Source organism: Ornithodoros turicata, chromosome 5, assembly GCF_037126465.1.
Source record: "Ornithodoros turicata isolate Travis chromosome 5, ASM3712646v1, whole genome shotgun sequence".
Classification (NCBI taxonomy): Eukaryota; Metazoa; Arthropoda; class Arachnida; order Ixodida; family Argasidae; genus Ornithodoros; species Ornithodoros turicata.
This window is the reverse complement of record NC_088205.1, coordinates 34119576-34147512: the sequence shown is the minus strand read 5'-3', so window position 1 is coordinate 34147512 and position 27937 is coordinate 34119576. Positions and strand designations below refer to the sequence as shown.

The following is a 27937-nucleotide window of genomic DNA, read 5'->3' as shown; positions in this document are numbered from 1 at the left end:
TATTCGTGAAGTAAATAGTACATATGCGGGACTGGTGTTATATACTTTCAATGTAACTCTCTTTCTTTCATTGCTGGTGAAGTGATGCATTAAAGAACCCATGTATTTTGTGACTATGATGCAATAAAGAGTTTTCTACAATGACATATTGATTTTGTTTTTAAAAATCGCGCAAATTAACTCTTGTTTGGGGGGTAGGAGGTACCCGCAAGTGTGCATTGGCTGCACCTCGGGAAATCGTTGGGGTACGATACAGGCTGCCGATAACAGACCATTAACATCCCCGTGTTGCAAACCGTATGCCGGACCATGGTCGGGAGCCGACCAGGTCGGGTCGGTCGCCGCCGGCGCACCGACGTTGGGTCGTCGCGCTGTGCTGCCTGGGTTGCAACCTGTTACGAAACCTGCAGTTACGAAACGCGAAACAGTGATATACAGTCAAAATGCTATGGATTCACATATTCTTCTTTCAGTCTACGGGCCTTCGAATCAGCAAATGCGTGACGTCAACAATGTGGGTGTGGCGATGGCGGAAGACCAGCGTGTAGGTAGCGTCATCGTGATACCGAGGTGTGAGTAAGACCTGATAGACAACCGCGGGGGTTTCACGAATGAGTGGGCCAACTTTAACTGTCAGGTTGTCAGTATCTCTAGCCGTACAACCAGCTAAAAGGATTTGTGCGAATATGGGTTACAGCCATGTAGTGAAACGTACTTTTCTGTAGTAAGTTGTCGTAAGTTACTGCAGGCTACTATATTAATATTTATTTACATTTTTGCCCGCAATTTGTATTCGCTAAGTGACACTCTAGAGGGGAAAAAAGTCAACGCTCTCGAATGCAATATATCGAATATATCAATAACTTCGAAAGTTTCACACATATCGACCGATCAAAATGGCATCGCCGAAATAGGTTTCGACATTTCACGGAAACAAGTTACATATTGTTACTCGTACACATTTCTCCAAGAACTGGAATCGTGCATAAAATGTAAATCAGCAGAGCTAACAACAGTGAAGCTAACCTAGAGTATACCAGAGTTACCAGAGTGCAGAAGAGGAATTCATGATGACCTCCTCTTCTAGGTATTCTATCAGCCAGCTCCCATTATTGCGAACGCGATGTCGCCTTATGTAACATCTGTACAATCCATTTTACGTCCAGCAGAACCTTTGGCACTGCGTGGGTCACAATTATACGGGATTACAATAGTCAATTTATTCATTGTGTTAACGATTAAAAACTGCGAGCAACTGAGAGGAAGCGTGAAAAATATGTGTCGACCGACGCGGCGTCAAAATGTTTGCTGTGCAATGAGCGACCGTTGGAGCGTCCGGACTTTGGGCCCGATAAGAAGCCACACCTTGATGATAAACGGGCAGAACACAGCGGCCATGGACGACGGAATAGCCTGCGTCAAATACGTTCTCATCGCCTGTAACCTGCTAGTATGGGTGAGTGCAGACTTGGTCCTCGATGCCTTACACACCTCACAGTTTCTAGCTATAGGCTGCGTTTTAGACTACTGCGTGGTGGGGGAAGATTCGAGGCCATAGCTTAACAAACTTAAGTAAATAGTGTAGTTCGTGCGTGGCACAGTAGTAGTCATCGTTGCTCAGCTCGCGAAAGCTGCGATTTAGGCAACAATACGTCTCTCTTGGTGGAGGAATTTACTGCAGCCGGGCGCTACGTGTGGCTTTCGTGCCTCACGAGGTGTTCCAAAGGACTACATGCTTTCCCTCTTCCTATCTTAGACGCTTCGGTTGTTCGACGTACGAATTGAAACACGAATGAAATGTACACAAATGTTTGCGGGAATGAAAACAATAACGCCTTTACAAGATTTATTCTTTTTATGATAGATCCTATGGATTCGGGCGGGGTACAACAATCTTATACATTCGCCTTAAGATACTGCTTGTCCCGCACGATAAGCACGTACTTTCTATCTTTCGAACACATTCGAACACAGGAAAAGCCCTAGAAATATATTTTGCATTATCGAAACACGAGCGTAAAGCAGCCTAAGGAAAGTGAACATTACTCATCTAGGAGCAATGCCTGAGCAAATAACCTCCATGTCTAAGAATGTTCCCCATTTACGTGCATACGAGGTTGATTCAAATGAAAGCCGAAAATAAATTTCTACAAATTGTGCATTACATGTGGGTGAAATTACAAAGCGTGGATATCCCGTGATTGTGATGGAACTGCTTGCCGTAGTCAGCCACGCTCAGGCGGGCAACATCACGACTATCACAGGGTGGGACCGTGCGGCCTGGATCGACTTCACAAGGAACGGTGCCGACATTTGTGAAAAAAAAAAAGTATCGGGCGTGTGTGCGATCAATCACGCACCTCATTCTCAGCTTCGCCGTCGTGTTAAAACTTGATACTCTTTGGGAATTCCTAGAAATGTGAAATGTCTTAGTAATACTAATAATTGTTCAGACCTCATTAGAGGACTTTGGAAGCGTAAAGAACAAGTGTGGGACATTATCAAAGCCGAAAAATTGCGCACGATGTCTGTAAAATTTGGAAGCCGTACCTGATCAGCAAACGGGCAACTTATCTTATTCATTCACTTGTCTGGATTTCAGCCGAAGGGCTGGGAAATTCTAGTTTTGCGTCCCGTGTTCGGATAAATGCGTAATGCGGACGCAAAGTGGTCGGAAACAGGCAAGGCAAAAGTAGACAAGATACGACAGAGCTTCCCTGGTATACATCGTTGACAAACTCAGAAAAATACGTAAAAAAGAACAAAGAAGACCTGAGTCAAAAAACTGTAGAAAGGTATCAAGCAGTTCATTCGAACCGATTTGGAGTTGTTATTTGTCTCGAGCTGACATATGCTCGAAAAGTTTACACGATGTGCTCAAAGTATACAGTGCTCCGAAACGTTGTTCACCGAGTCATAAAAAAGGGAGAAATAAACAAACTAACAAACAAAAACAATCTTCGTATTTGAACAGTAATCATCACATGATCATCCCTGAACTCTTCAATCTGGCATAGTTTGTTATGCGTTTCTGGGAGCTGCCGTTTCAAGGAAACAAGGACACCATGTAGAAGAACCGATTTGACTTAGATGCTGTGAATGCCAGAGCTCAATTAGTGGCCCAAAATAAACACCTCCACCTCCCCACCAAGCTCACTGCAAACTTCACTTCATCAGGGCCCGCTTTGTGCTGCTTCATCACCGCCTAAAGTGATATTTAGACGATAGCGAAAAAAAAAAAAAAAATAGAACGATCAACGCTTTTCCTCGGCAGCATAAAGCCTGAGATGGACCACGCATTGAGGAACAGCCAGCCAGCAGACCGAGAGAGTGTGACACAGCGAGGGCGAGACGGAAAACGCTACTTTCTCTGAAACGGTACTCCGCCTGTCGCGCGCAGATTTTACGGTTCGCCCTCTTTCATACCGCCTCACAGGTTTTGGTTTTTTGCAGTAACTTCCAGAAGGCGCGCACCTCACTTTAGTGAGGTTAGGTCAGTTTAGGTTTCACAGATTGGGGGGGGAAGGCTGGGGGGCGCCCCCACCCCCCCACCCCCAGGCACGCACTAGGCGGTGCGGGCGTGAGACTGTGCCGCCGGTTAGGTCAGTAAAGCGGGCTCCCCTTCTGGAAGCTACTGCAAAAAACCTCTCCCCTCACAGAAAGTCTCTGCGGTTTGCGCATTGCAGACCTCAGGGCTCCAATGTACAACTTTCCAGTTTTAAACCAGTTTTTCCAGTATTAATAAGGGAATTAATTTTGAAAGCTCATTAGGACTGACACTGACTGTTCAAATAATATTTCATATCAATTTTTCAATATTTCAATACCATTTCTTTGTCGCACTCACGGCCAGAGTGCGCGGTTTACGAACTGATATTTGGAATTCCATTTGACAAATGTCCCGCGGGTTGGTCTCACCCCAGGTACCAGCTAATGTGTTCGCCTATTCGCAGGCTTTTACGCGACTAGTTTCTCGGCAGTAGTACAGTGCTGGACAAAAGTTTACGGAACACAGCGCGGCATCATTTTAAGCCTCTGGATTACTCTAATGTCATTACAGTCATTATTAAAGCTTGGAGAGGCTTTAAGTGGTCCACCCCTCTAAATGGGTACACGTGCCCGCTTCCTTCCGGCAACAGGGTGTCGCCGAGGGAGACAAAGACGACGCTCCAATGTTCCGTAAACTTTTGTCCAGCGTTATACAGTCTCCCTTTACCTCCTCCAAATGCAATGGGCAAGACTCGACGGTTTCATTTTGCGTTCAGTAGACGTGTTTCATGTGGCTCCCTACTTTGTTACTCGTGGGCCTTCTTGCAGGCTATAGTGCCTTCCTTTACAAGGCGCAAAGTAATGTAGGTGGGGTTCCGCTTTTTCGGTATTTACAATTGGACTGATTAGACGTATGTTTTTCGGTCGGTCTTTGGGCGGCAAAAGTCGGTGTGCATCTAGTTTGTTTAAGCGCTGGTAAACGGTGAATTTCAATTCTGAAACAGACAACCTATCAATATACACACACCACCATCACCATCATTGAACATCAGCGTCATAACTAGGGTTCGGGGGTTTCGCAGGTTATCTCTTGGCATATTCGGAGTTTTTTTTTTTTTTTTTGCGTTTACTTCTTTCTACTGAGTTAATATTTAACAACACTAACTTTATTGCGAGATGATGAAAAAGCGGCGCCTGTGAAACGATGTACTCGCAGAAAGAATGAGAAGTGTCTTTGTCTTGCAAAAAAACACAAAAGAAAAAGAACCCTTACTGTCCGCAGTAGAACTTGTAGACAATGTAGTCCCATGCCACTGCGTTCCAACCGACGATGGGCAAAATTGTACTTGAAGTAAAGTACCAAGTGCTCGGCATCATTAGTATACTTTAAGTATACAGTACAAAGTACCACATTGCAAGTGTACTTCAAATAAAGTACAAAGCACTAGGCAAAGTACTTTAAAGTACTCACCAAGTACACTGCCAATTCAGTTTACATCACTCTGCGTTTCACCGTCTGGTATTATGTTTTATTTATTTATTTTTTGCAAAGCTTTGGCAAGCATTTTTGGGAAGTGCTATGAAGTCCTTCTGGTTAATTGCTTACTCGCGAATTTAAGTTGAATCGGATGGCGTAATTTCCATTTGCATGCACACAGACAAGCAGCTGTGGGCTGTGATTGTGCAAAGTAGTATTATACTTTGACTGATACCCTGTGATTTGCCCACAATTTTCATCTTAGGGGAGCGTTAGCATTCTGCTGGGGTTGTGTTTTCCCTTTCAGTTGGCTACTGTCATGCATCTTCGTACAAAATAAATTCATATCAGAACATTTTTGGGGTGCTGTAAGACTCTCTTTTTTTAATGTGTTAGCATTAGGAGTGCAAACGCGGAAAAAGCTGTATGTATGTGTATGTGTGTGTCCGTGTGTGAGATGGTGAAGCCTCACTGAGACAGCGGTATAAGTGGTCATGTAAAGGGGATATAAGAGGCAATGGATGTAAATGGAGGCAAATGATTGGAAATTGAAGTAGTCGAAGGTAATTAAGAGTAAGAGGTAAGAGTAATTGAAGGTAATTAGAGGTAGTTAAAGGCAGTTAAAACAAGAAAGTTGAGTTTAAACGTAATGAATGTAAGATATATGTAATTAAGAGAAAGATTAAATAAAATTAAAGAATACCGAAGGTAACCGCGGGTTATACCGGAGGTAATTAAATGTAATTAAAGGTAATTAAGGTCAAAGGGGAATTGAGGGTAATTAGGGCAAGTAAACGTATTTAAAGGTAATTAAGGGAATTCAAGGTTACCTCAAGTAACCTGCGGTTACCTAAGGTAATTGAAGGGTAATTACAGGGTAATTGAAATTAATTGACACTAATTAAAGGCTAATTAAATGGACTTACATATAGCAATTGAAAGTGTCAAACCGGAAACCAAGCATTGACTGGAGGCGGACAACCGGAAGTCAGATTAGACCCGAAGTGGAGAACCGAAAGTCGAGTTGGACCGGAAATGCATACCGGAAGTCAAGTATAGACGGAATGTGGACAACCGGAAGTCGGGTTTAGACTGGAAGTGGATACTCGGAAGTCAAGTATGCACCGGAAAAAGCGGTTAATGCTAACGCATTTCTCTCGTATTTACCACTAAATCGCCAGTGCATTTTTTTCCTTGGGGGGGGGGGGGGAGGGGGGAGGGATGTGTGCAGGAGATGCTGGGGAAAATCCCTGCTGATCCCTCGGCATAGAGCACAGTGTTCTCGTACTAATGTTTGGGTATAGTGTACAATGCGGTTAGGTTTGCGACGAAAAGGCACAAAAGACTACACATTTCTGAGTTTCTGAGAACTCCTTGCTGCTTTCTGAAATATCACATATTTTAAAAAGAAAAAGACACTAAAGAACGTAGAGCACAATGCGAACCTTCATTTTTATGTGGCTTTGTTATCTGCAGCAATGTAATCCAATGGACCATTTTAAAAATGCAAAAAGGTCCCAACTTGTATCGGTAGAACAACATGAAAGTTTAAGTTCTTAATAACTTATCAACACTTCGAGCCTGTCAACAATCAATTTTCTTCCTCATAAATGCCCCTTCAAGACAGAGAAATTCTTCTTTGGTATTTACCAACTTTTGTCTGAGCCCCAGTAGGGTACTTGAGTACTTGACCCGATAGGATAAAGTAGTGAAGTAATAATGTAAAGAAAAGTACTAAAGTACTTGAAGTAACAAGTACTCAAGAAATCGCCATCACTGGTTCCATCAACTATAGCTACCCTTTCAAGGAGATAATTTGTGTGTCATCTGTGTTCCCTTCTCCACTTTGAGGAGGAGGGCAAGCATATGATTCACAGAAAAAGAGGAAGTAAAACCTTCGATTTTTTTTCTCAAGTAGGCTTGGGAAATGTTCGAAATGACCTCAACGTGTCGTCATGTCGAGTAGACTCAGTAAACAGGGTGCCCTGTCAAGGGACTCCGACGTCGAGAGACAAGGACGGAGTACCACTCGAATCACACCGATGCTTCGCGTATTGTTAACTAAATTGCATTGAGTGAAGAGAGCCACACTCCCATGTCGCGCCTACTCGGAACCCGCGTTGTGAGGCATTCTCGCCACAAAAGGAAATGAACCTTGCCAACGAGACACCTGGGAATGGCTTTTCGCGCTGGACTCTTGGTTACTGGAACCCCTCCCCCCCCCCCCAAAAAAAAAAGAAAAGAGCGGAGTTTGAAATTTTACCGGCGCAACTCTAATCACACCCCATCATAGCTCGTCATCAGGGGTGTGGCAACAGAAGTGTGCAACGCGGACAAAAATGATAATAATAAGCATGCTAAGTATGAAATAAGTTTCAGTAAATAAGCGTCAAGATGTGTGACGTCAAAGCCCCTTCTGACGCACTTTTTTTAAAATTCTGTGTTAGCGCCGCGAAGCAACTGTGGCTATGAGCGGCGTACAGACGTGGACAGATGGAGAGAGGACAGCAGGAAGGAGTGGGGGACAGGGGTGTTAGTATGCGTCCTGGACCGACTTCAAGGGGAACTGTGCCGACATTTGTCTGGAAAGTGTTCGGAAAACCCAGGGAAAACCTCAGCCAGCACAGCCCGTGACAGCATTCGAACCCGTGTCAGTTCCCAGTTTCGGCGTGGAAAGCGATCATCTTAACCACTATGCCACGGGAGCTGGTTTCTGACGCACTAGTGTCATAATTTTCAATCTGGAGAATATCTCCTATACCGTTTCGGGCCGCTGAAATGATCGGGCAGCGTACTGCCTCTATCCGACGTCATTGCGGAGAACGAACCATCGCCTTGCCGTTAATGCATACTCAGAAACACGATAACCGAAATTATATATTAGAATTCGTGGTTTTACATTGCGAGACAACTATGATCATGAGCGACACCACAGTGGCCGGTCTGTGCTGAGCACAGACACGGAGCACAGAACACAATTATGTCCTGAGCACACGACGCACTGTGTTTAACGCCCTTCGCGGAAGACGGTGCGTCCAAGCAACATGTACCCTACTACCAAGTTGCTGGCATCTCCGGCTGGGTTCGAACACGTAACCTAGACATACACGCCACCCCTAAACGATTTCCCCCTATGCCGTTTTCGGCGAAGTTGAAGATGGTGCTTCGCTTAAGGAACAAAGGAAAATATTTGGAATATATCGAAAGGGCGGTCCCTTTTGTAGCTCTGCGCTATAGGGTGGTGCAGACGGTTGTCATTCATCTCTCGTTAATGTTACAAGGAGACGTCGTTGTAGGATTGGACTAGCTAGCCATGTACTCCGGAGCTGTATAGCTCCGGAGAAACGTCAGGGACGGTAGCTGACGAAAAGTGAGCAAGTACCTGTGGTGGGAATCATCATCTAAATCAGCATCAGCATCAGTAACAGCTACGTGTTCGCGCGTTATAGATAGCTCTGTTTACGACTTCCTCTCTGGATCTGTTAGTGTATTATACGCTGTCGCATGTGCATTGGCAGATGCTGGGCCTGGGTGTGCTGTCGATCGGGATCTGGATCCGATCGGACCCGGACTTCTGGGTCTACCAGGACAACCTCCCTTTGTCCAATTACTACGACGCCTGTTACGTCGTCATGGCAGTAGGGGTATTGCTGCTCATTCTCGGTTTCATGGGATGCTGCGCCGCCGCCATCGACAGCCCTTGTATGCTGCTCACGGTGAGACAATATCTCTACTTTACAGAAGTATAGCTCGCAGAAGCTCGCAGAAGACTCGGTGATTGTAACAAGCTGTATAACACGGGAACCTATAGAGAGCAACACAATAAACACACTAATACCCCTATCAGACGTCAAGCCCAAAGACCTTTAGGGAATTGGCCTTTCCGAAAAATGCCCTTTGACAACCATGTCAAACGAGAGCGTAAGGGCCCATTTTAAAAATTGCCCTTTACGACCAACGGAGCTTCCCAACGGCCTTTACGATTCAAAACGGAGTACTCTCGACAACAGCATCCAACCGCATCGCTTCTGACAATGCTCACGTGAAAGAGAAAACATCTAAATGTGACGAAAAGATAGAGATTATAACCACGTTGGTAAGCCCTTGGTACGATGTCAACTGCAGTACGGGGGTACACAATAAAACAGAAACGAACTAGATGGCTCAAGCTCAAGGAGCCGGAAACAAGAGGCTCCTTTATGGCTCGTCTGACAGAGGCTACTCCATCAAGCCCATTTCAAAATCGAAAGGCCCTTTATGTTAACGGCCATTTAGAATATACCGTCTGACAGAGGTATAAGTTTCGGATCCCGCGGTCGTCTCAGCTTTGGAGAGCTCTTTGCATGAATGCTTCACACTGTTTCTCAATGACTGTTGTTAGAAAGGAATAAAACTAAGGATACTAAAACTAAAACTAAGGACTAACAAAACTAAAGGTTCAAAGCGGCTAAACAAGTATCGTAGACTAAGGCAAAATGCATTATCCCAGTGGTTAACGGATACTTTATATCATCTCTCTATAGTTACCTTTTCAAGTTATTGTCGCCCGTCTCGAGAACAACAGAGTGACAAACATGTGACACATTAAAGGGGCACAAAAGTGAAAAAAGTTATTGTTGCTGAAACAAAGATGCCGTTACATTGACAGTAATACGAAAGGAACGGGATTACGGGGTACGGGGCCATACCTAAAGTGTTATTGGCCGGGTAATGCGTAATGACATTACTCATTAGCTGGTTTGAAAATTTAGGCATTGTATAAAGCTAATCGTTACAAATTGTGCCACGTACAGGCGCTTTTGTCACTGACCAGGTCACGAAGAAGGAGCAACAGAGTGCATGTGTCGTCTTTGAACACCAACTCCTTCTACGTTGCACTTGATCTTATCTAGGGTTGCCCATTTAGATTATGCATACTGCCTTCATCTCTCCACAAAGTTATTCGTCCCTAGATATTTTGCTGATTACCGTCACCGGTAATGTGCAACAAACTGAAAGTCTAATCACGTCCTTTAACCTGTACGCGCGCTTCAAACACGACATATGAGTCTGTTCGAGACTTGTAATGTAAAGAGAAAATGTAATGCCGAAGTAATGCCATAAGTTGATGAAAATAATGGCATTAGTAATGCATTACTATACATGAAAAGTGATGAGCATTGTAATGCGTTACTGTCAGAAACTGTAATGAGTAATGGCAAAGAAAATAACAGTAATTTTCCCAATTCTGATTCCGCATGACTGAGCTCCTGTTTTTGTCTATCTTACTGATACTGCGAGTTATTCATAATACTTGCTATCGCATAATATTTGCAGTACTTCATAGCGATGCTGGTACTTCTGCTGATGGAGTGCGCTGTGGCTGGTCTCGTCTGGAAGGTGGCTGACGGAGACACGGTATGCTACATCTTACGGAGAAAAAACAACCTTATTTAAATGATAATGAGTGGGGAGTTTCATTGCCAGGTGCCATACTCTACCGGATAATTGTTCATTACGCAGTATAATTGTGCGCACTAATTCCATTTTTCCTCGTGTATGCAGTTACAACGGCACTTGGCCACCACCATCATGGAAAGGATCGACGAAATCAACGAAGACCCTAAGGCAAGAAGATTCATGGACTTGATGCAAGTGCACGTGAGTATAGATCCTCTCTTCGGTGGTTTTTCCCTTTGTAACAATCTCTGAAACTGTAACTTTTCACATGTATTATTACCGTTCTTGTACGTCGTGGTGGCTTACATGACGCTTAGCCCTAAAAAGAATAAGGAGAATGATACCCGTCAATGGAAAATCAGTAGCCGTCTCAATGTAGAGTTGGGCCAACATCTCCAACTATTTTTTTTATTCCGCGTTAGCGTCACGAAGCAACTGTGGCTATGAGCGGCGTACAGACGTGGGCAGATGGAAAGAGGACAGCAGGATAGTGTGGGAGACGGGGGGGTTGGGGTTAGTGGGCGCAGTACCGACAGTAGTATCCAGTCGTACCCACAGAACCTGTCTTTGGGCCGACTTTATGGGGTACTGTGCTGACATCCGTCACGAAAGTCTACCGAAAAACCCAGGGAAAACCGGAGACAGCACAGCCGGTGGTAGGATTCGAACCCACCACCTCCCAGTCTACAGAACGACCTTGGCTACCACCAACGAGATAAAATAAAAATGGTAATGGTACCGTGATGTTACACGTAAGGTTTGTCTGCCCAGTGTGGCGACATGTTGCACGTGCCGCAGGGTAGGACTGCGGATAATTTGGACCACCTGGGCTTCTTTTTTAACGGTGATGGAAGCAATGTTTACCTCCCCCACATTGCTACCGCCCTCGGCCGGGATCGAACCCGCGAGTAAGTCAGCCTATATATAATGCTTTTCCATCAGCGGCATGGCCAATCGGGTAGAAACATCTCGTTGGTGGTGGTGGTGGTGAGCTCAGCAAGCCATGCCGCTAATGGAAAAGCATTATATAGGCTGACTTACTTTGTGTATAAATCTACTCCTTCTATAGTTCATGATTATTATAATACTATACCGTTACGCGGAACAGGCGTACTTGCACGTTGCGAACAGGTCCTACAGAAATCGTAGAAGCGCAGTGCACTGAAAGGGCGTAGGGCAGAACTGTCATTTTTTTGCAGTGGACTTGAATTGACATCCTAAGAAAATGTTTGGGAACGCTGCATTCATCTTGAGTTTGTTATCAAGAAAAGATAGAGTGGTAATAGAATGTAGTGAAAGCCAAGAGCGAAAGCGTGAAGCGGTGCTTGTATTATTTCTCGTCCACACAGCTGTAACTATTGAATGTGTGCACGATTGCAGGGATCCCGGATAGTATATGCATGTCCATGATCACTAGAGAGCAGATTTTCATGCAAATGCATGTTTTTCTATCGATATGGTTTCGTATCTGGACGACGAAAAAACACTTTTGGTCTTGGTTTGGGACCGATCAGAAGGGTTCTATGGTGCATATAAATGCATTGAACATAAGAACAGGAGGCAAGCAAGCTGGTGTATACGATTGAACTCAAATGAGTCGTCGTCGTCGGTTCTTGTCCCGTCCTGTGCTCGTCCTGTTTTCGTCCCCATGTTGCTCCTCAGACTCAAGGAGATGTTACCGTTCAAAATAAATGCATATGTTTTGCACGTTGTGGCATATTTTGCAAGAAAGCGCATGAAAAGTGCATATTGTGCGATATTTTCGGGTGCGAGAGCTTACTACTTCTTTTTTATGGGTGGTTTTGTTGGTTTCGGTACGGCGTTGGGTCATCTTTCGCGAAAATTCTGGTCCAATTCGAATATTTTCCATGTTTCGGTGGGGTGAGGTGCGGTGTTCAGCCCGTACCCTGGCTGCTTCATCCTCCACTGCGTGTATGGCCGATGGGCCGTACTACACCTTCGCCACATTACCGTTACGAAGACGAGCGGCGTTCGCACTTTCATCGGCATGATGCAGTGCCTAACGCAAAGCCATGACGAAACAAGCCTGAGTAGAAGCAACACGAAAAACACAAACATACGCGTATGTTCGTGTTTTTCTACAAATCTGTCACCTGTTCGCGCTCTAATTCATCCTCTCATATTAACCTCTTTGGTGGGGTCCTGGGCTACTCCGGGGAAGCATCCCATGTCATCATCACTTCATTCATTGTTGTTGCTGTGTTTTTCATGTTGCCAATGCTCAGTCGTGTTTCGTCATGGGTTTCGTCCACCAGCTAGCATACGCTTATGCTATTTTATCAATCGAGAACGCAAAGTGTTCAGCTCCATGATGTATATCTGTGGCGCAAATGTTCTTTGTTGTCTGCTGCAGAACGAAGGCGGCTTTATTTTACAGCGTTATCCCTAATAAAGTACTCACTTTTTTTAAATAGGCACTTGCTACATTGTTTTCGTACCAAGAACAATGAACAACATTGAAATATTGAGTATTTTTACTGCATATTTCGAAGATTGTCAGTGCATATTTATTCGCGCTCTAATGATCACAGGGAGAAAAACGGGATGAAGCACGGAAGAAGAATGCATTGTGTATAACAATCGTCTTTTTGCGTCTTTCGTGCGTAACGTCATCACCGACCGTAAATCGGCGTGAGAACTAAAGTGATCCGTTAATGTTTCGCCTTTAACTGCTGTCCGGCTCGGGTCAGTTATAGCGAAATAATTGATGGCCTTGGTGCGATTTTCAGAAGAAATAGGAGAATATCGCGATAGAAATAACCCCGACTTCTGTGCGAATGCCTAAAAACAGCTCCGTCCATATTTCCGAGAACATGGGAACGGTTGTGTCAGTTCTGATAAAATTGGTCGAAACGTTTCCTCTCTCAATCATGGGCACAAAAAACGGATTCCGCCTCGCGTTTTTCGTGATTCTCCAGTGTTTACAAAACGAATCTAAGAGCATGTCTCCATTTCCAGCTGGAATGCTGCGGCGCCATTTCCAAGCACGACTATGAAGTGCGCGCCATGACCATTCCACAGTCCTGCAGCAGCTCACGCACGAACAACATCTTCATCTACGTAAGTGACGTCACAATAGTTGCCTGCCACGCAAATATTCACAATATGCATGGGCACACTGCACAGCAACTCACACACACACACACACACACACACACACAAAAATAGAGATACGATGATGAGATGGGGCTGATGCCGGCCAGCAGGCTGGGCGCTGCCCCAGTGCCACTTGTACGTGATGAGAGATGATGATGGATATGATAAGGGGTCCGGTAATCAAAGCAGGGTGGAGAGGCCTGTTGATGACAAGAAGTCCCAGAGGTGACGCAGACCTTGGCGTGTATGAGCTGGACTGGACCATGGGCCCAGCACCTTGCCTATGGTAAAGGGGCGATGGTCGATCGCATGCAGTTCGTGCTGCAATATCGCACGCTCCCGCTGGTAGTCCGGGCAGTCCATAAGTAGGTGGTGCAGGTCTTCACGCACACTGCATGCTGCACAAAGGCCCGAGGGCGCACGGCCAAGACGCTGCCTCATAACTGGTGTAAATGCAACATTCAACCGCATGCGGTGAAGCAGGGATGCGCACAGCAACTCAACAGTGCATATTTGTACCAAAAGGGCGTTCGTCACATAATAATTCCTAATTTTGACATATTAATATCCAATTATTGATAGTGCTTTAAACGACAGGATACGCCGAAAGCAACTGCGTATGCTTTGTTCCTTCGCGCTTCCATGCTTTGTTCCTTCCAGCAGATGGTCTAACAAGAAAGGCGCTTGAGGCCAACCTCGATTTGCAGCGAAGTATTCACGACAAGAATTCGCATATGCAAAATTTTGGGGGTCATTCTTGTATTCATGTCAAGTACTTCATAAGGACGCCCCAAGTAACATTTGATTCCCAAAAACTTCGCGTACCAACGGCCTTGGATCTTCGTCAGGTACGTAAACGCGGCAAGTGATTTAATTGTTGCCTTCATGTATTGTGAACATAATCAGCAAAAGCTACGCTTGTACAACAGAACAGAATTTAGGTAGAATTACTGAAAACCAGGCAAAGAAGTAACTGAGTAGACTACTGAAGACTCAACGTTGAAACTTTTTTTAGTAGGTAGAATGCTAACTATAATCACAAACGTAACTCGTTACTTTCTAGACACTATCAGGTTGCAATTTTTGAACAACAACAACGACAACAAGTTTATTTTAAGATGATGAATGGGGAGTCTCATCGCCAGAGGCGATACTCTACCCCATTGCGGGTGGTGATGCGGGGAATGAAATATTGAGCCCCTTCACAATAAGTGAAGTCCGATTGTGAAAGTGAAGTCCGAAAGTGAAGATAAAAACGAATATTTTTTCGAATGCTCTCGTTTTCTCGTGATATCTTCTTGGTGCATGCTCTCGTCCTCGCTCTTCTCCGCGGACGTCTCGCCCGATAATGTTGCACTCGAAGTTAACCGATCAGGCACGATGCTGTGCTCAGAGGGAGGAGGAGCCACACAAAACGAACGTGAGCAAGCAAGCAAGCCACCTACGTCTCTACGACTACGACTCTACGAAATCTGGTCATCCGCCCTGGATTCCACAGAACCAGAGCATTCACCAACGTACCCTTCAGGTCGATACATTGTCCCGCGTGCCCACTTTAAAGGGACAGTCTGGACCCTAGATGTGAAGTAAATAGGACTCATCAGATGATTCCTTGTATGTAGGCCACCATGCAAAATATTCCGTTTATATTCGGCTCCGAGAATTTGTAATGCAATTTTCAACTTTCATCTTTTGCCCCCGACTGAAAGCCGCACTTGGACAGTCGTGACGCCAGGAGCGTTCTCTTCCGGCCTTTGCGGCATCTGCTCGGCTCCTCCCGGCGCGCTGATGTTCTTTGTGCGTCGCCGTTCTTGGTTTCCGTACTTTCAATACGCATGGCATTCCTGCTGCATATGTGACGATGTATGTTGAGCGATGAAGCATAGGTGTTCCTTAGTGCATCGTGAGAACAAGAATGAAAACACAACGTGCGTGTCATTTTTCGCGTTTGCGGAGACCGAACCCCTAAAACAGTGGGGGGTAGCCAGTATTCACTGTCCTGGATAAAAGCTCGGTGTAGTACCAGTGCCTTTTGAAAAGACAAGTAAGCGTTGCTAAGTTTCGACCTCGTTCTCGTCACAGATTTGGCCTACACAGCATAAACATTTGTCAGGCGCGTCTCTCTGAGTTACAGCACCAACACCTGCATAGAAAATGTTACAAGCTACATAGTTAGGAATAACATAAGTTATTAAACAAATCGCCAATCCCAACTGCGTCAAGTCTCACCTGAAAATCTCACTTTCCACCTCAAACAAGCGCTGAGTGTTGTTGTGTCGTCTTGCACAATTGTGACGTCCGGAACAACAGTGACGTCACGGAGAAACCGAAACCGGATATGGGTTAACCGTAGGATTTAATTGATTTTCTCTAAAACAGGGAAGCTTTCACCCTTTCTAGTTTACGTGGATGGTATACGTGTGGAGCACAATCGAATGGAGTCGCAATCCCTCCGGAGGTCCGCACTGTCGCTTTACTTTAAGGCGCCGCCCGCTTCTGCAGGCTACGCCGCAAAAGGAGGAGTGTACCCGGGAATATGTGAGATGAAATGTATGCACATGTAAGTGACATTGCGCCCAACCAAAACAGACGAAGGCAATCTTTTTCTAGACCTTCCCTGTACCCTCCGCCCCCCGCCCCCCACCAAGAAAAAAAAAAATAGAAAAATGAAAGCGAGTATCTTAGGAGTTAAGAAATGGGCACATAATTACTGCCAGAAAGTATTGAGGCTAAAATACAGTGCCTTTTGAAACTATTTGTAAGATACCGAGTTACTTTCAAACGTATCTAAGGTACAGTTACTTGTGCATAGTATTTAAGCACCGTGATCTGAGTTACGTAGAAGTCTGGCAAAAGCAAATTGACACTAAGAATAAGATGCAATTCATTTACCTTTGGTTCTTAGGCTCAATAAAAATGGCTGGCTAGGAGTGTTCTATTTGGTGAAGCTCTGTTTTAGCAGAGCAGATTCTCTCAGAGAGTCTGAGAACCCGAGTGTTCGACATGAGAACCACGGCGAGAATCTGAGATTCTTGTCTTGTGTGTCCCGTCTTTGTTCATCATTCTCAGTGCTGTGAGTACGGTAAGGTTTAACTTTGGACTCGCTCAATGTGTTATGTCTGTCCATGTGGTTGGAAATACTAATCACATCGCCACTCATTATAGAAATTCTGCCATATCCACACAATGACGCACCCATCCCAAACAACAACAACATATAAATTACACTTTTGCATCGGTTTGGCCTTAACGTTCCGTATGGTCAACAGTTTCTCCATGAAGTCGGCAGGGCTAGTTCAGCAAACTGCCCAGAGTGTGTATATGTGGAAAACACGGAACACATCGTTATGCACTGAACAAGATATGCATCCCAAAGAGCTACATTGAAGTCTGCTCTAGACCGCTTGGACAATAGAACCTTCGATATAGTCAAGGTGTTGGGTGTATGGGAACCCAAGAAGAGAGATGCGGCGTTATCAACGCTTGTCAACTTCATAGTGAGCAGTGATATGGAATCTGTATTTTAGGACCGCATTCTTTTTTAGGACCGCATTTTCTTTTTCTTTTTCCTTTCTGTGGGGTTTATTTAGGGGATCTTTGTCGGAGTAACCGAATTCGTCTGGTGACGAATTCAATATCTTCACTTTTAGAATAGAATGAAATAGAAGTAGAAAGGAAAAAAATTGAAACGCAGGTCGCACTGGTGCGATCAGCTGTTCCATGACGCTTGATGTGCGAAAGCACTGAATGATTTAAAAGATTATTTCAGCACGTATGTCCTTGAGGTACTTCGCGAGGGCACACAGCGCAGGTTGTTAGTGCTTCCCTTTTGTGTATATATTCAAACTCAAGCCCAAACTCAACATATAAATTAATTATGATGAATGGGGAAATTCGCCACATGAGGTGCGGCCCACTACCCCAAGGCGCAATGGACGGAATGAGATGTGACCTGATGATGAGACGATGAATGACGCTGAAGTTAGTGGTCGACAGTCAGCGGAGTCGGTGAGTCAACATTAGGGGCGGCGAGAACATCAACAAAGTGCTAGGCAAAAACACAACACACAACAACACACAGCACACTGGGGCACATAATAGCGTAGGGAGGAGACTGGTGTTACGGAGAAAAATCAGGAAGTACTCCAGAGCACGACGATGTTCGAGCATATTAGAACAAGGGCCGAGGATGGTTGTCAATGTGAATGGTGCAGCAGCGATCGATTGCGGACGACATTGAAGTACTGCTCTTTGGGAGTTGTAAAGATAGCAGTTGAGTAGCACATGTTTGATATCCGCCAAAACAGCACAGCGCGAGCAGAGCATGGAGTCGGAGCAGCCGATCAGATGCTTGAAATGGGAGGTGAATGCAACCCCGAGACGAAGCCAGTGCACCAGCGATGCAAAATAGCGGGGACACGGGAGGGCATGGTGAAGCAGAGGTCAGGAATCCACTTGTCGCATCAGAGTGCTTGATGGAACGTCACGAGACCATTGCGCATGTGCGAGAAGCGTCACCACATCATTGAGGTACCACTGTATCGTAAACAGAACTCGTAGAACTGCATGGTTATAAATCACTCTGTACGGAGGCACAAAGGTAATAAGTTCGCGATAAACAGTCATGTAATTGTGTAGTACTGCACTTTATCGAAAATCGTATTTTTGGAGATGTGTTCTGACACGCCGTTCTGCAGACTGACTATGGCGACCCCTTCTGTTTAACGTAGGCAATGAAGCAAGCGATTCCGGTTTACATTTGTACATTGGCCGAGGTAAAGAGCGAAATGAGTTGCAAAGGCTCTTTCTGGATGGTGTAGAGTTTGCGCGTGTTTCACTCAAAGCCTTTCTTATGGTCTGCAGGGCTGCAGCGAAAACCTTCGTGTTCTCCTGGAGAGAACAGGTGCCGTCGTCGGAGGAATGGGGCTGGCCCTCGGCTTCGTGCAGGTAAGATGCCTTCTAAACGCACGCTTGAATATAGCTTTAATTTGCTCAATATCTTGTCTGAGTCATCTATGTATATTTGTTTCCACACAAGAGGTGCTAGTATTTACTGTTGGGGAGGACACCATGTTGGGATTGCTTGACGTTTGTTGGTTTATTCTTGCCTCTTCTGTGTGACATTGAATCACACCTTAATATATTATAGCGGCTGTGTTACTGTATGAGTAGTAATTTTCGCGAATTTCGCGAGCGCTCTTTTCTTCGCGAATTTAAAGGTCCGCGAAATATTGGAGCCAATTACAGAAAATTACGCGAACGAAAAGTGTAAGAAATTATGCCAAGGACACTGAGGCAACTAATGTACACGGTTTCTTGCGCCATTACACTGCATTGCCTCACAAAGTGTTCAGTTCTTCTCCGCTGCAAGTGTAGACAGTAGTCCAGCCTTCAGGAATCCCGCGTGGATGTCGGCGTCCCGTAATTCCAGTTTCTTGTAAACTGGTTCATCCAGCAAGCGTGTATGGCATTAAGCACTCTACCACGCGGATCGGCCTTCACAGTGTACGCATCAGTTTGGGAGTGATACTTGTCCTAGGTGGTCCATTGTCTGTCGAGGGCGTTAACCATAATGTCGTTTTCTGTCAGCTGCACCGAAGAGCGTGGAAGCGTGAGCATCATCGAAAATGGTACGGTGCAAGCGCGTTTAAATAGCAAGCGTGCCATGGGTTTGGCAGAGTAGTTCAACGTTCGTGCACCTTCCTAGTGGAAAGAGGTTGGTTCAACCCTTTAGAAATTGGGATGGCTGAAATCCACAGCGTTCCGTACGAATCACTGAACCAGGAAATACACAGTTGTGGTCGGGTTTTGAACCTATTTTGAACGGACACAGTGGTTCTGCTGTGCATCCAGATTTGAAACCAAAATCGGTCCTTCGCCTCCTCAAGAGTCGTTCTGTGCCTGTCGCATTACGAGATTCCGGTACACAGACTACAGCTAAAAGAGTTCTAGCAGTCAAGAAGGCGGTATGGAAAGCTGACTTACGAGTTTCTTCATAGATGATGGCGATGGTGATGATGGTAGTAGACAAAAATGTGGAGACATACGCGCCGTTTAGTGAGAGACAGTCTACTCCAGAGCTATTATGGAAAAACATTTGGTTATTTTGCTATTATGATAATGTCTCCTCCTCTATGGCTTTACGGCTTTACGAATAGGTACAAGTGAACTTTGTGCTGTCCGTCGATGGGAAGCAGGCCAGTTGCCTAACATTTTCACTACGTCAACGGCTTTCTATTGATTCAGTTCGTGGTTCTTGCAACAGCTTTTCTTGCAGTCTTGATTGCAACAGCCGCATTGCAGTGGATCCTCGTCCACGGTAATGTCGGTGATGTCATACATGGATGTCGACGTCAGCGGTAATGAAGAAGCAGACAGAGCCGCCTTGAGCGCCCATCAGCACGCATTATTATATTTCCCCGATAATGATGTCTCCGGGCGACCGCAGATAACTCCTTTCGACACTCACCGGCCCCAAGATGCAGGCTGAATGACAACACGACGTAGCCCACTCCCTTCTCTCTGCTGTAGACCCCACGCTTTCTCTTGAAATTCTTCCGCGACTACCGCGCCTTTTTACTGCACTCTTCCACCGCATGAGGCTGAACATTGCCTTCACACCTGCCTTTAAACACCGCCTCGGCTCCACCTCGTCTTCCTTCAACCCCACTTGTGGAGTGGACGGCGACCTCTGCCACGTCATCCTGGCTTGTGTGCAATGTCACCAAGAGCTTGCACTCATGGAAGTTGCTATGCAACTATTGACAAACGGCAGTTCAACCTTGCGAAGATTCTCGGACCGTGGTCGAACGCTGCCCACCAGATGCAAGGTCTTCGTCTTCATGCGGAGTTCCTGCGCTCCACGGGTCTGGCGACGGATCTCTGGAAGTGGTCCCCTCATCATTCCCTCATCCGTTCCCAATGTGCAATAGGGCAGTGTACCGCCACAGCGGTGGTGGTGGTGATGGTGAAAGGTCTTGCCGTTGTCGGCCTCACGTATGTGGGCAACGTCACGACTGACGCCCTGGGGAATGTGCGTCCTGGGCCGACTTCTAATCGAACTGTGCCGCCACAGCGGCGGTGAATCGCCCACCTCATCATCATCCAATGTGTGGATTGCCAGCCATCTCGTACAAAAGCTGTCGCGTGCTATCAGAATGTGCTGCGAATGTTCTCTGACGCCACAGGTTGAGCACATTAGTGATGGTGCTGCACCAATTCTGTGAAAGCGTCCTGTCATCGTTCATCATTTCCAAATGGGAGTAACAGTTGGCTGATAGACTCCACTCTTGGCAGACCGGGGTTTGCAGCTCTTTATCTAGCAGGATTGCGTTATAGTCTTATGTATGCCAGAGTAGACCTCTCCTTGTTTGTAAACAAATGACGTCATAGTGTTCGACAGCGCCACCAATTTGGTAGAGTTGAACCACGCTCGAAGCTAGGGACGAACAAGGTCGCGCCCGAAAGCCACGGTCTTGGAGATTACGATGGTCCCTGAAAGGGACGCGACCTTCGGTCCTACTGTTCTTTCCATAGAAGGCAGCGAACAAGTGCCCTTTCGTGGAAGTCAGCCCTCTCCTTCCGAATTGTTTCGGTTTCAGTCTGTCTACCAACGTCATGATGACGTTTCTCTTGTAGAGGTCTATTCGACCGACGGCGTATAGCACGGTGCATGTCTGCGCACATGGTAATGCGTACGCCCCGCGGGATGATGCTATGTTAGTCGGTATAAGAACGACGTTGAAGAGCTCAATGCAATACCCTGCCGTACACTCTAAACCAGGTAACGCATATGTAACGGTTAAGTACCGCTTGGCCAAGAGGTATATCTTGTTTAAAAATGTACCTTTTAAATTTAAGAGGTACACACGCCCTCACATGCGGTACATGCAACGCACAGCGCGCTGCGATTTAGGCCTACTCGTCGGGGTGGTTCCCCTCCTCTACGATATATGAACAGCCCCGAAAAGCCATGCTGCAGGATAAATATCACCTTTATTCGAAAATTACATGCCATGTCATAGTCAGGATTTATTTGTTGTTGTTGTTGTTGTTGTTGTTACATGCCTTTCAAGAGGGCTTGTCCATGCATTGTCCATGCAGAGCGTGCATTGTCATGATGCACAAATGTCGAACACACGGGGCACAACGTATGGATGAACGCTCACTGCTTCTCTCCTTCACCATTGCAGCTGCTCGGTAGTCACGCTTCTTCATCTTTTCCACACCTTTGGATTCCTGTTCTTCCTCAACTTCTGTTCCTTCCGCAGAACGTAGTACTAACCACAGAAGATGATTGACTCACCCGTTTACGACATCGCCTGGACGTAACGTAGGAGAAAATACAATGTAAAAAAATCCAACAACCGAAAAAGTTTGCTTGAGAACCATGCTTACTTGCTTGTGTAATCCAGGTATAAAGTGCAATCTAGGCTTCTCTAATGCACGCATCAACATTCGTGCATGAAGCGCAGAGTTCGTTGTCTATCCTCAGTCGTTGTGTCAAGCTTACCGGTGATCAGGACAACTGGGAATCAGATCGAAGATGAACGAAAATGCGTCCAATAATTACTTCATAGATATAATACAAACCTCAAACGACTCAATCTTGAAAGCGATGAGCGAGTTTCTTGAAAGACCCAGCAGGCTCGTCTTCGCTTCCCGACGTTTCAAAACAAACTGATTTGCCAGCGGTTGGAAGAAACGCATTCTTCCCGAACGTGCGATCCCTCACGGTCACGGGTTCCAGTTGTTGCACGTTTTTGATAGAATGACAGTGCAGAGCCATTACGGCACTGCTGCATAAGGGAATTTATTGACTGATATTCGGAATCACGCGAAATATTTTTGCACACCGCGCTGGTATACACCATGAAGCTTGTACACGGCGCTTAAAAGGTACCTAGCCGGTACGGATGGGTGTCGGAGCCCTTGTGCCGCTTGAATTTCGCAGTGGTCGAGAACTGTACCTGCTGGTTGAGGTCTGTACCTCATGTGTACCGCTTGGCCCAGGTGCGGGTCCTCTTTCATGCGGTACATATCGGGTGCCGGATTTAGAGTGTACGCCTGAATGAGGCCCTGTGTGTTGCTGGCACCACCACTTGTCAGCACAAGTCCACGACTTGTCTGTCAAGTCGTCCGATCTACGTTATTATGCGGCCGCAGATTCCCTTCTGATAAAGAGCGCTCACTACATGTATGTGGCTGACGGAATCGTATACCCTTTTAATGTATAGAAAATCTGCCTGAGTGAGGAGACCAGATAATGGACTTCACCATAATAAGACAATTGACCTAGGGTATTTTCTATGTTAGGACAACCACTCACGCTTCCCGTGAAGACGGAACTTACCCCGCTCGTTCAGGATCCATTTCCGAGTTCTAGATATCTTCATACGATACGCCGCTTTCACCTGGCGCAGACTCGTGCTGGTAGCAGCGGAGCGCACCGCCTGGTTCCCTTATCGTGAACTGGACGTTCAAGGACTCGTCTTCGGCTGGTGTCTGTAGATATGTGTCTGTATGTGTCCGAGAAAGACCCCTCCGGTTGTTTCGAAAGCAGCCCGAAGGCTGCCTTCGTGGTGTAATGCCTGCGGTCGGAATGGAGTAGCAGGCGAACTCTCTTTGCTTTAATGATTTTCCACATATGCCGAGTAGCGGGCGAAATCTGCACACTTCTATGTTGTCACAGTTCTGCTCTTGGCTGGCTCGAAACCTTTCATACTCAACGTCCACTATGACTGACTTTTCGGCAGAGTATGGTCGTGGTAGCACCGATCGTCTGTTCCACTACAGTGGCACTGAACATGTCGAAATCATCGACTTGATATGTTTTACCTTCAACTACAGCTGTAAATTGCATCCAGTTTTTCAGGCGAACGTACCGTAGTGTCTAACGAAGGGCCAGTGCACATTGGGTGTGGGGGGAGTGTCAAAAAAGAACCTCAATTTTGCCATAACAAGAAATCCCGCGATAGACTGCCGCGCTGCAAATACGGCTGGGCTGTATAAATCAGAGTACGTACTTTGTTTAGTCTAGCCACAATCTACCTCGAAGTAGTTCCCTCGTGCGGCGATACACCGCTTTTTCAACTTTCGGAAAGCTCCCAGAAAGGTCTTCAGGGGTGTAAAGCACCTTCTGCGGTTTGCTCTGAATCTCGTCTGCGCTTTCAGAACCGCGGCCCTTCAGCTTGGGCTTCATCATCAGGAAGAGGAAGATGTCGCAGGGGGCCAAGAGCGACGAATAGGGCTGGTGAGGAATGGTGGTCCTGTTGTTGCGACCGAAAAACGGATATGATTCGGAAGTTTTGTGAGCGGGTGCATCGTCATGATGGAGCATCCAATTGCCCCCAGCCCCCCCACCCCCCATTCCGGTCTTTTGCGCCGAATGTCCCCCCTTAGACGCCTCATAACATTGCACTAAAACGGGAGCTCACGATCAGGGCATTAGGGACGAATTCACATTCACCGTGCACAACTCCGCCAATGTCGAAGGAAACGATGAGCATGCTCTTGGTCGCACTCTTGACCTTCCTCGCCTTCTTCGGTCTTGAAGATGCTGGTCTCTTCCACTGCAACATGTGCGGGAGATGTGAGCCCGCTTACCGCATGATAAGAAAAAAGTTATAAAAAGACGAGAGATGCTGCTCAGACGAGGAAATTGCAAGAGTTTATTGCATCTACCTTTGTTTATGAAGTCAGCAAATTTTGTCTTCTCTTTTCCTTTTACAGGACTACTGTCAGACATACCTGTATCTGCATCGCCTCTGTTATGCTCTTCTAACATTTTGATTTCGCATATTAACAAACGGTAGTGAGCGGCACACTCGATGGTGAACGTATGGACGCTTGCTATAAGATTGACCTTCTTCTGAGTAGATTGAACGAAGGGATTGGAAATACGACGATCCCCACAAGCAAGAATATCGCACTATTCAAACGAAAAAAAAAAAAAAAAAAGACAGTCAAAGGAGGATGAGGAAAAAATTGTACAAGAACCGTAAAAGGGGAAAATACAAATTTCGCGTAAAATTTCGTTAATGAAACGTGAAATTCAGCGCAAACTGTAAATGGAGAGAAACAAAATCTATCTGAAACATCCAAAACCCGAAACGGCGTATCAGGACATGTATCTCTTCTCGGCATTTCCTTTCAAATATACTTTTTCCCTGTTATGGCAGTAGAGTACAAAGCGCCCTGGTTTCCTTTTATTTGTCGTCTCTGTCACAACTGAAATGCAAGTCCCTCTCCGTTTATGCGACTTATCTCTTTCCGCAGATCATCGTCATGATCATCTCCTTGTGCCTCTTCTGCACCCTCCGCCAGGACAGCAAATAGAAAGTGTATCCTCAATATGTACAATAAATCACCCATATACTTCTTCCTTACTTTCATTGAATGCCTCTGTGTCTCGTGCTAATTCAGGCGTGTCCGGTGCAATTTGTTAATGAGTGGAAATATGCGCGTTAACTGCTGAAGGCTCTTATCAGCCCCTGCAATTTACGTTACGGCGCTGATTGCAGGATGCCCCGTTGCAACGCGTTTAGCAACCTCCTTTCGTCAGATAGACAGCGAGGTCGTGCAAAAAGTGGTCCAGCGCTATATACTCTGCTAGGCTCTGACACGCGCGATGTTGTGGCGGGGGGGGGGGGGGGTATATTTATTAGAACAAAGAAAAAAAAAGGGAGGAAAGGTAGGAGGGTGATGTTCGGCTATTTTTCCGATGGGGTAGCTCCTCAATATCCGTGCCAATTATCATGAAATTGAGTCATTTCGGCACGCGCTTTACATTGATAGGGAAAAACGCGACCTTTACTTGGCAAATTCCGAATTCAATTCGTAAAAGCTTCCACAATAAAACTTAAATTATTAACTTAGCATCAGGAAGTGGCCGAAAACCAAGTAAGAACAAATGGCGTTGACCGCGTGATTCTAGGTCGCGTGGTATTTGATTTATTATCATTGAATGACGCGGTTTCTGGGACACCCGAACCCCCAGAGTCGAGACTGCCGATCCCAGGCCGACGATGCGTGCAGATGAGGGCATTCGCAAGTGTAGCCATCACCTTGGTCGTGGCTTGAAACATTATTTCGAAGTGCTCCACACCACTTCGTGTCACCACACACACATACACAAAAAAAAAGTGCGCGACAGCGAATAGAAGGATGAATGCTTAAAGGGACATTGGAACGATGTTTAATGTGTCACTCCAAAGAGACGTTGGAAACCATCCTGGCAAAGACTGCCTTAAAGATGTGCCTTGTAGTCCACATGTCGGCGTTGCCTTTGAGGAACCGAAAGAGTGACTGTCGTGAGGATGATATTTGGCTGTACATGAGCTTGGTAACTCCCACCATCGCCACCCCTTGCTGTGTGCCATACCCTGGTATTCGTTGCTTTTGTGCATCATTGACCTTTCACTTTCATGTACGTGTCCAATATTCACATGTTGTGTTCACTTGTCTGTCACTTTGACATGCATACTCATATGGGCACTCATATGTAGTACAGTCTGTCTTGAAAGAAAACGGTGGTAACAGAACGACGACGAAATAGTATCGCCTCCTTCTATCAGCAGTTAACGTTTTTCTTCATAGTAGTCGCTTTATTAACTTAACTCTCAAAGGGAGTAAAAATTACTTTGCTGGGATGTGGAATAAATGTGTTTCATTGACGTCATTTCGTTATTATTTTTTTTATCGAGTGTGCGCTGTTTAACGTTCAGGCACTGTGGCTGACGTCGTCCTGGGCCTACACACGCTGAGACGAATAACCACTTGGACCGAGTAAGAGGACAGCTTGTTAATACGCACATTCTTTGGCTGTCACTCACAACTCGCAAGACACTATTTGAGGGAAATACGGGTGGTCAACGGATGACAATCTGCGAATTCAGTATGGTATAAAAACGTCAGGGCACTGCAGCCAGCGTATCACAACCATGCAAACCAGTTCGAAGCAACGACACCCGCTGCGTCTCGCCTTTCGAAAACAGTCTTTGAAGTAAAACCCAGTGCATCTTTAACATAGTTGCAGTGCCGACAGCAAGGCACAAGAAGTTTCTGTAATGACTCAGGCTTGGTCCATCTCAACAGTGCAACAGGAAGCTTGTCTAAGATTGTCTTTATGTGTGAACATAAGGTCACTGGATAGAGAAAGTACCGCTATCGCTTTCCCGCCGGACCTTGGAGCATTATTGGCTGCTGCAGCATTGGTTCGCATGGAGAGACCATTTCCGGCACCCATTAAGGGTACAGAGAGAGTGAGGAGGCAGAGGAGATGGAGAAGAGAGTGGAAAGGGGCACGATGCTGGCCTCCTCTTCCAGGCACTGTGAGATAGCTGGATGCGGCGCTGCAATGTGCCTGCCCGAGAGCGCTGTCACAATTTCTATCACCATAAGTATAAAGTTCCAAATTCCAAGTAATTAAGTTACAATTAGTGTACCTAAGTACCTCCAGAAAGGAAGATCTGAAACAAAGTTGCATTTTGTGTGTAACGAGCGAGGAATTTAGCGTAGACGCTGGATTTGAAGTTTTCTTCCTGTCTCCGCCCCTAGTGTCCCCTACGCTGAGATAATAAATCATGAGTATCAGAGGCACTGCTTGGGAGAGTCACTGCCTGAGTAACTCAGGAATAACGAAATTGCATTATACAGTGTGTGCCAGCCATAGATAGACGTTTCGGGCCTTCGAAACTCCCGATCACAATAATCTGATAAGGTGTGAGTCCTGGCCCTGCTACGACCTCACGTGAAGGTCGACATGGCGTATCGGTGAGCTCGATCATGCCGCATATTACTGCACTCACCGGATAACATTACACTTGTAAACAGAGCAGGGGCCCGATGCTGAACTGATAGTTATCGTTATATTTAAAGTTGGCACTCTCCAAAGCCACTGTGGTAGGCTCACGCAAGAGCTCGAGGCGAATCACGGGCCGAAGTGACCCTTTCACCATCACCACCACCACCACCACGGGCCAAAGTGATGCATTTAACGCTCGTTATGGGATAACGACATATTGAACATTGTGCCCCAGGTGTGATGTTATGTGGTGAGTGCGCTAACATCCGCCATGATCGAGCTCACCGATACGCCATGTCGACCTTCACGTGAGTTCGCAGCAGGGCCCGAACTCACGCCTTATCGGATGATTATGATCGTGAGTTTCGAAGGCCCGAAACGCTGAGCTATGGACTGCCAGCTGGGTCATTCCACGGCAAACGTCCCGGGGGCGTCGCTCGACCTCCTCAGATCTCCATGAATAAAATTGTGTGGATTCTTTATTACGTATATAACATCGTCGAGAAATTCTCAAGTCCAATTATTAACCGTCTCGAGTTTATAGCCCTCTCAAATTCTGCTAAATGCCGCAAACCTTATTTTACGTATCTTTTTCTGAAGCTGCCACGAAT

The 27937-nt window shown here is 46.0% G+C and overlaps 1 protein-coding gene across 1 annotated transcript; it reads left to right on the top strand.

The window, feature by feature from the left end:
- The first annotated feature begins 1346 nt into the window (after window positions 1-1346).
- Window positions 1347-24915, top strand: LOC135394334 (CD9 antigen-like). The gene is made up of 7 exons (XM_064625028.1): window positions 1347-1456; window positions 8485-8682; window positions 10283-10363; window positions 10511-10606; window positions 13385-13486; window positions 18386-18469; window positions 24800-24915. Exons 1-7 carry the CDS (start codon window positions 1370-1372, stop codon window positions 24857-24859), a joined length of 708 nt encoding a protein of 235 aa, XP_064481098.1. The 5' UTR covers window positions 1347-1369; the 3' UTR covers window positions 24860-24915.
- Window positions 24916-27937: the final 3022 nt, after the last annotated feature.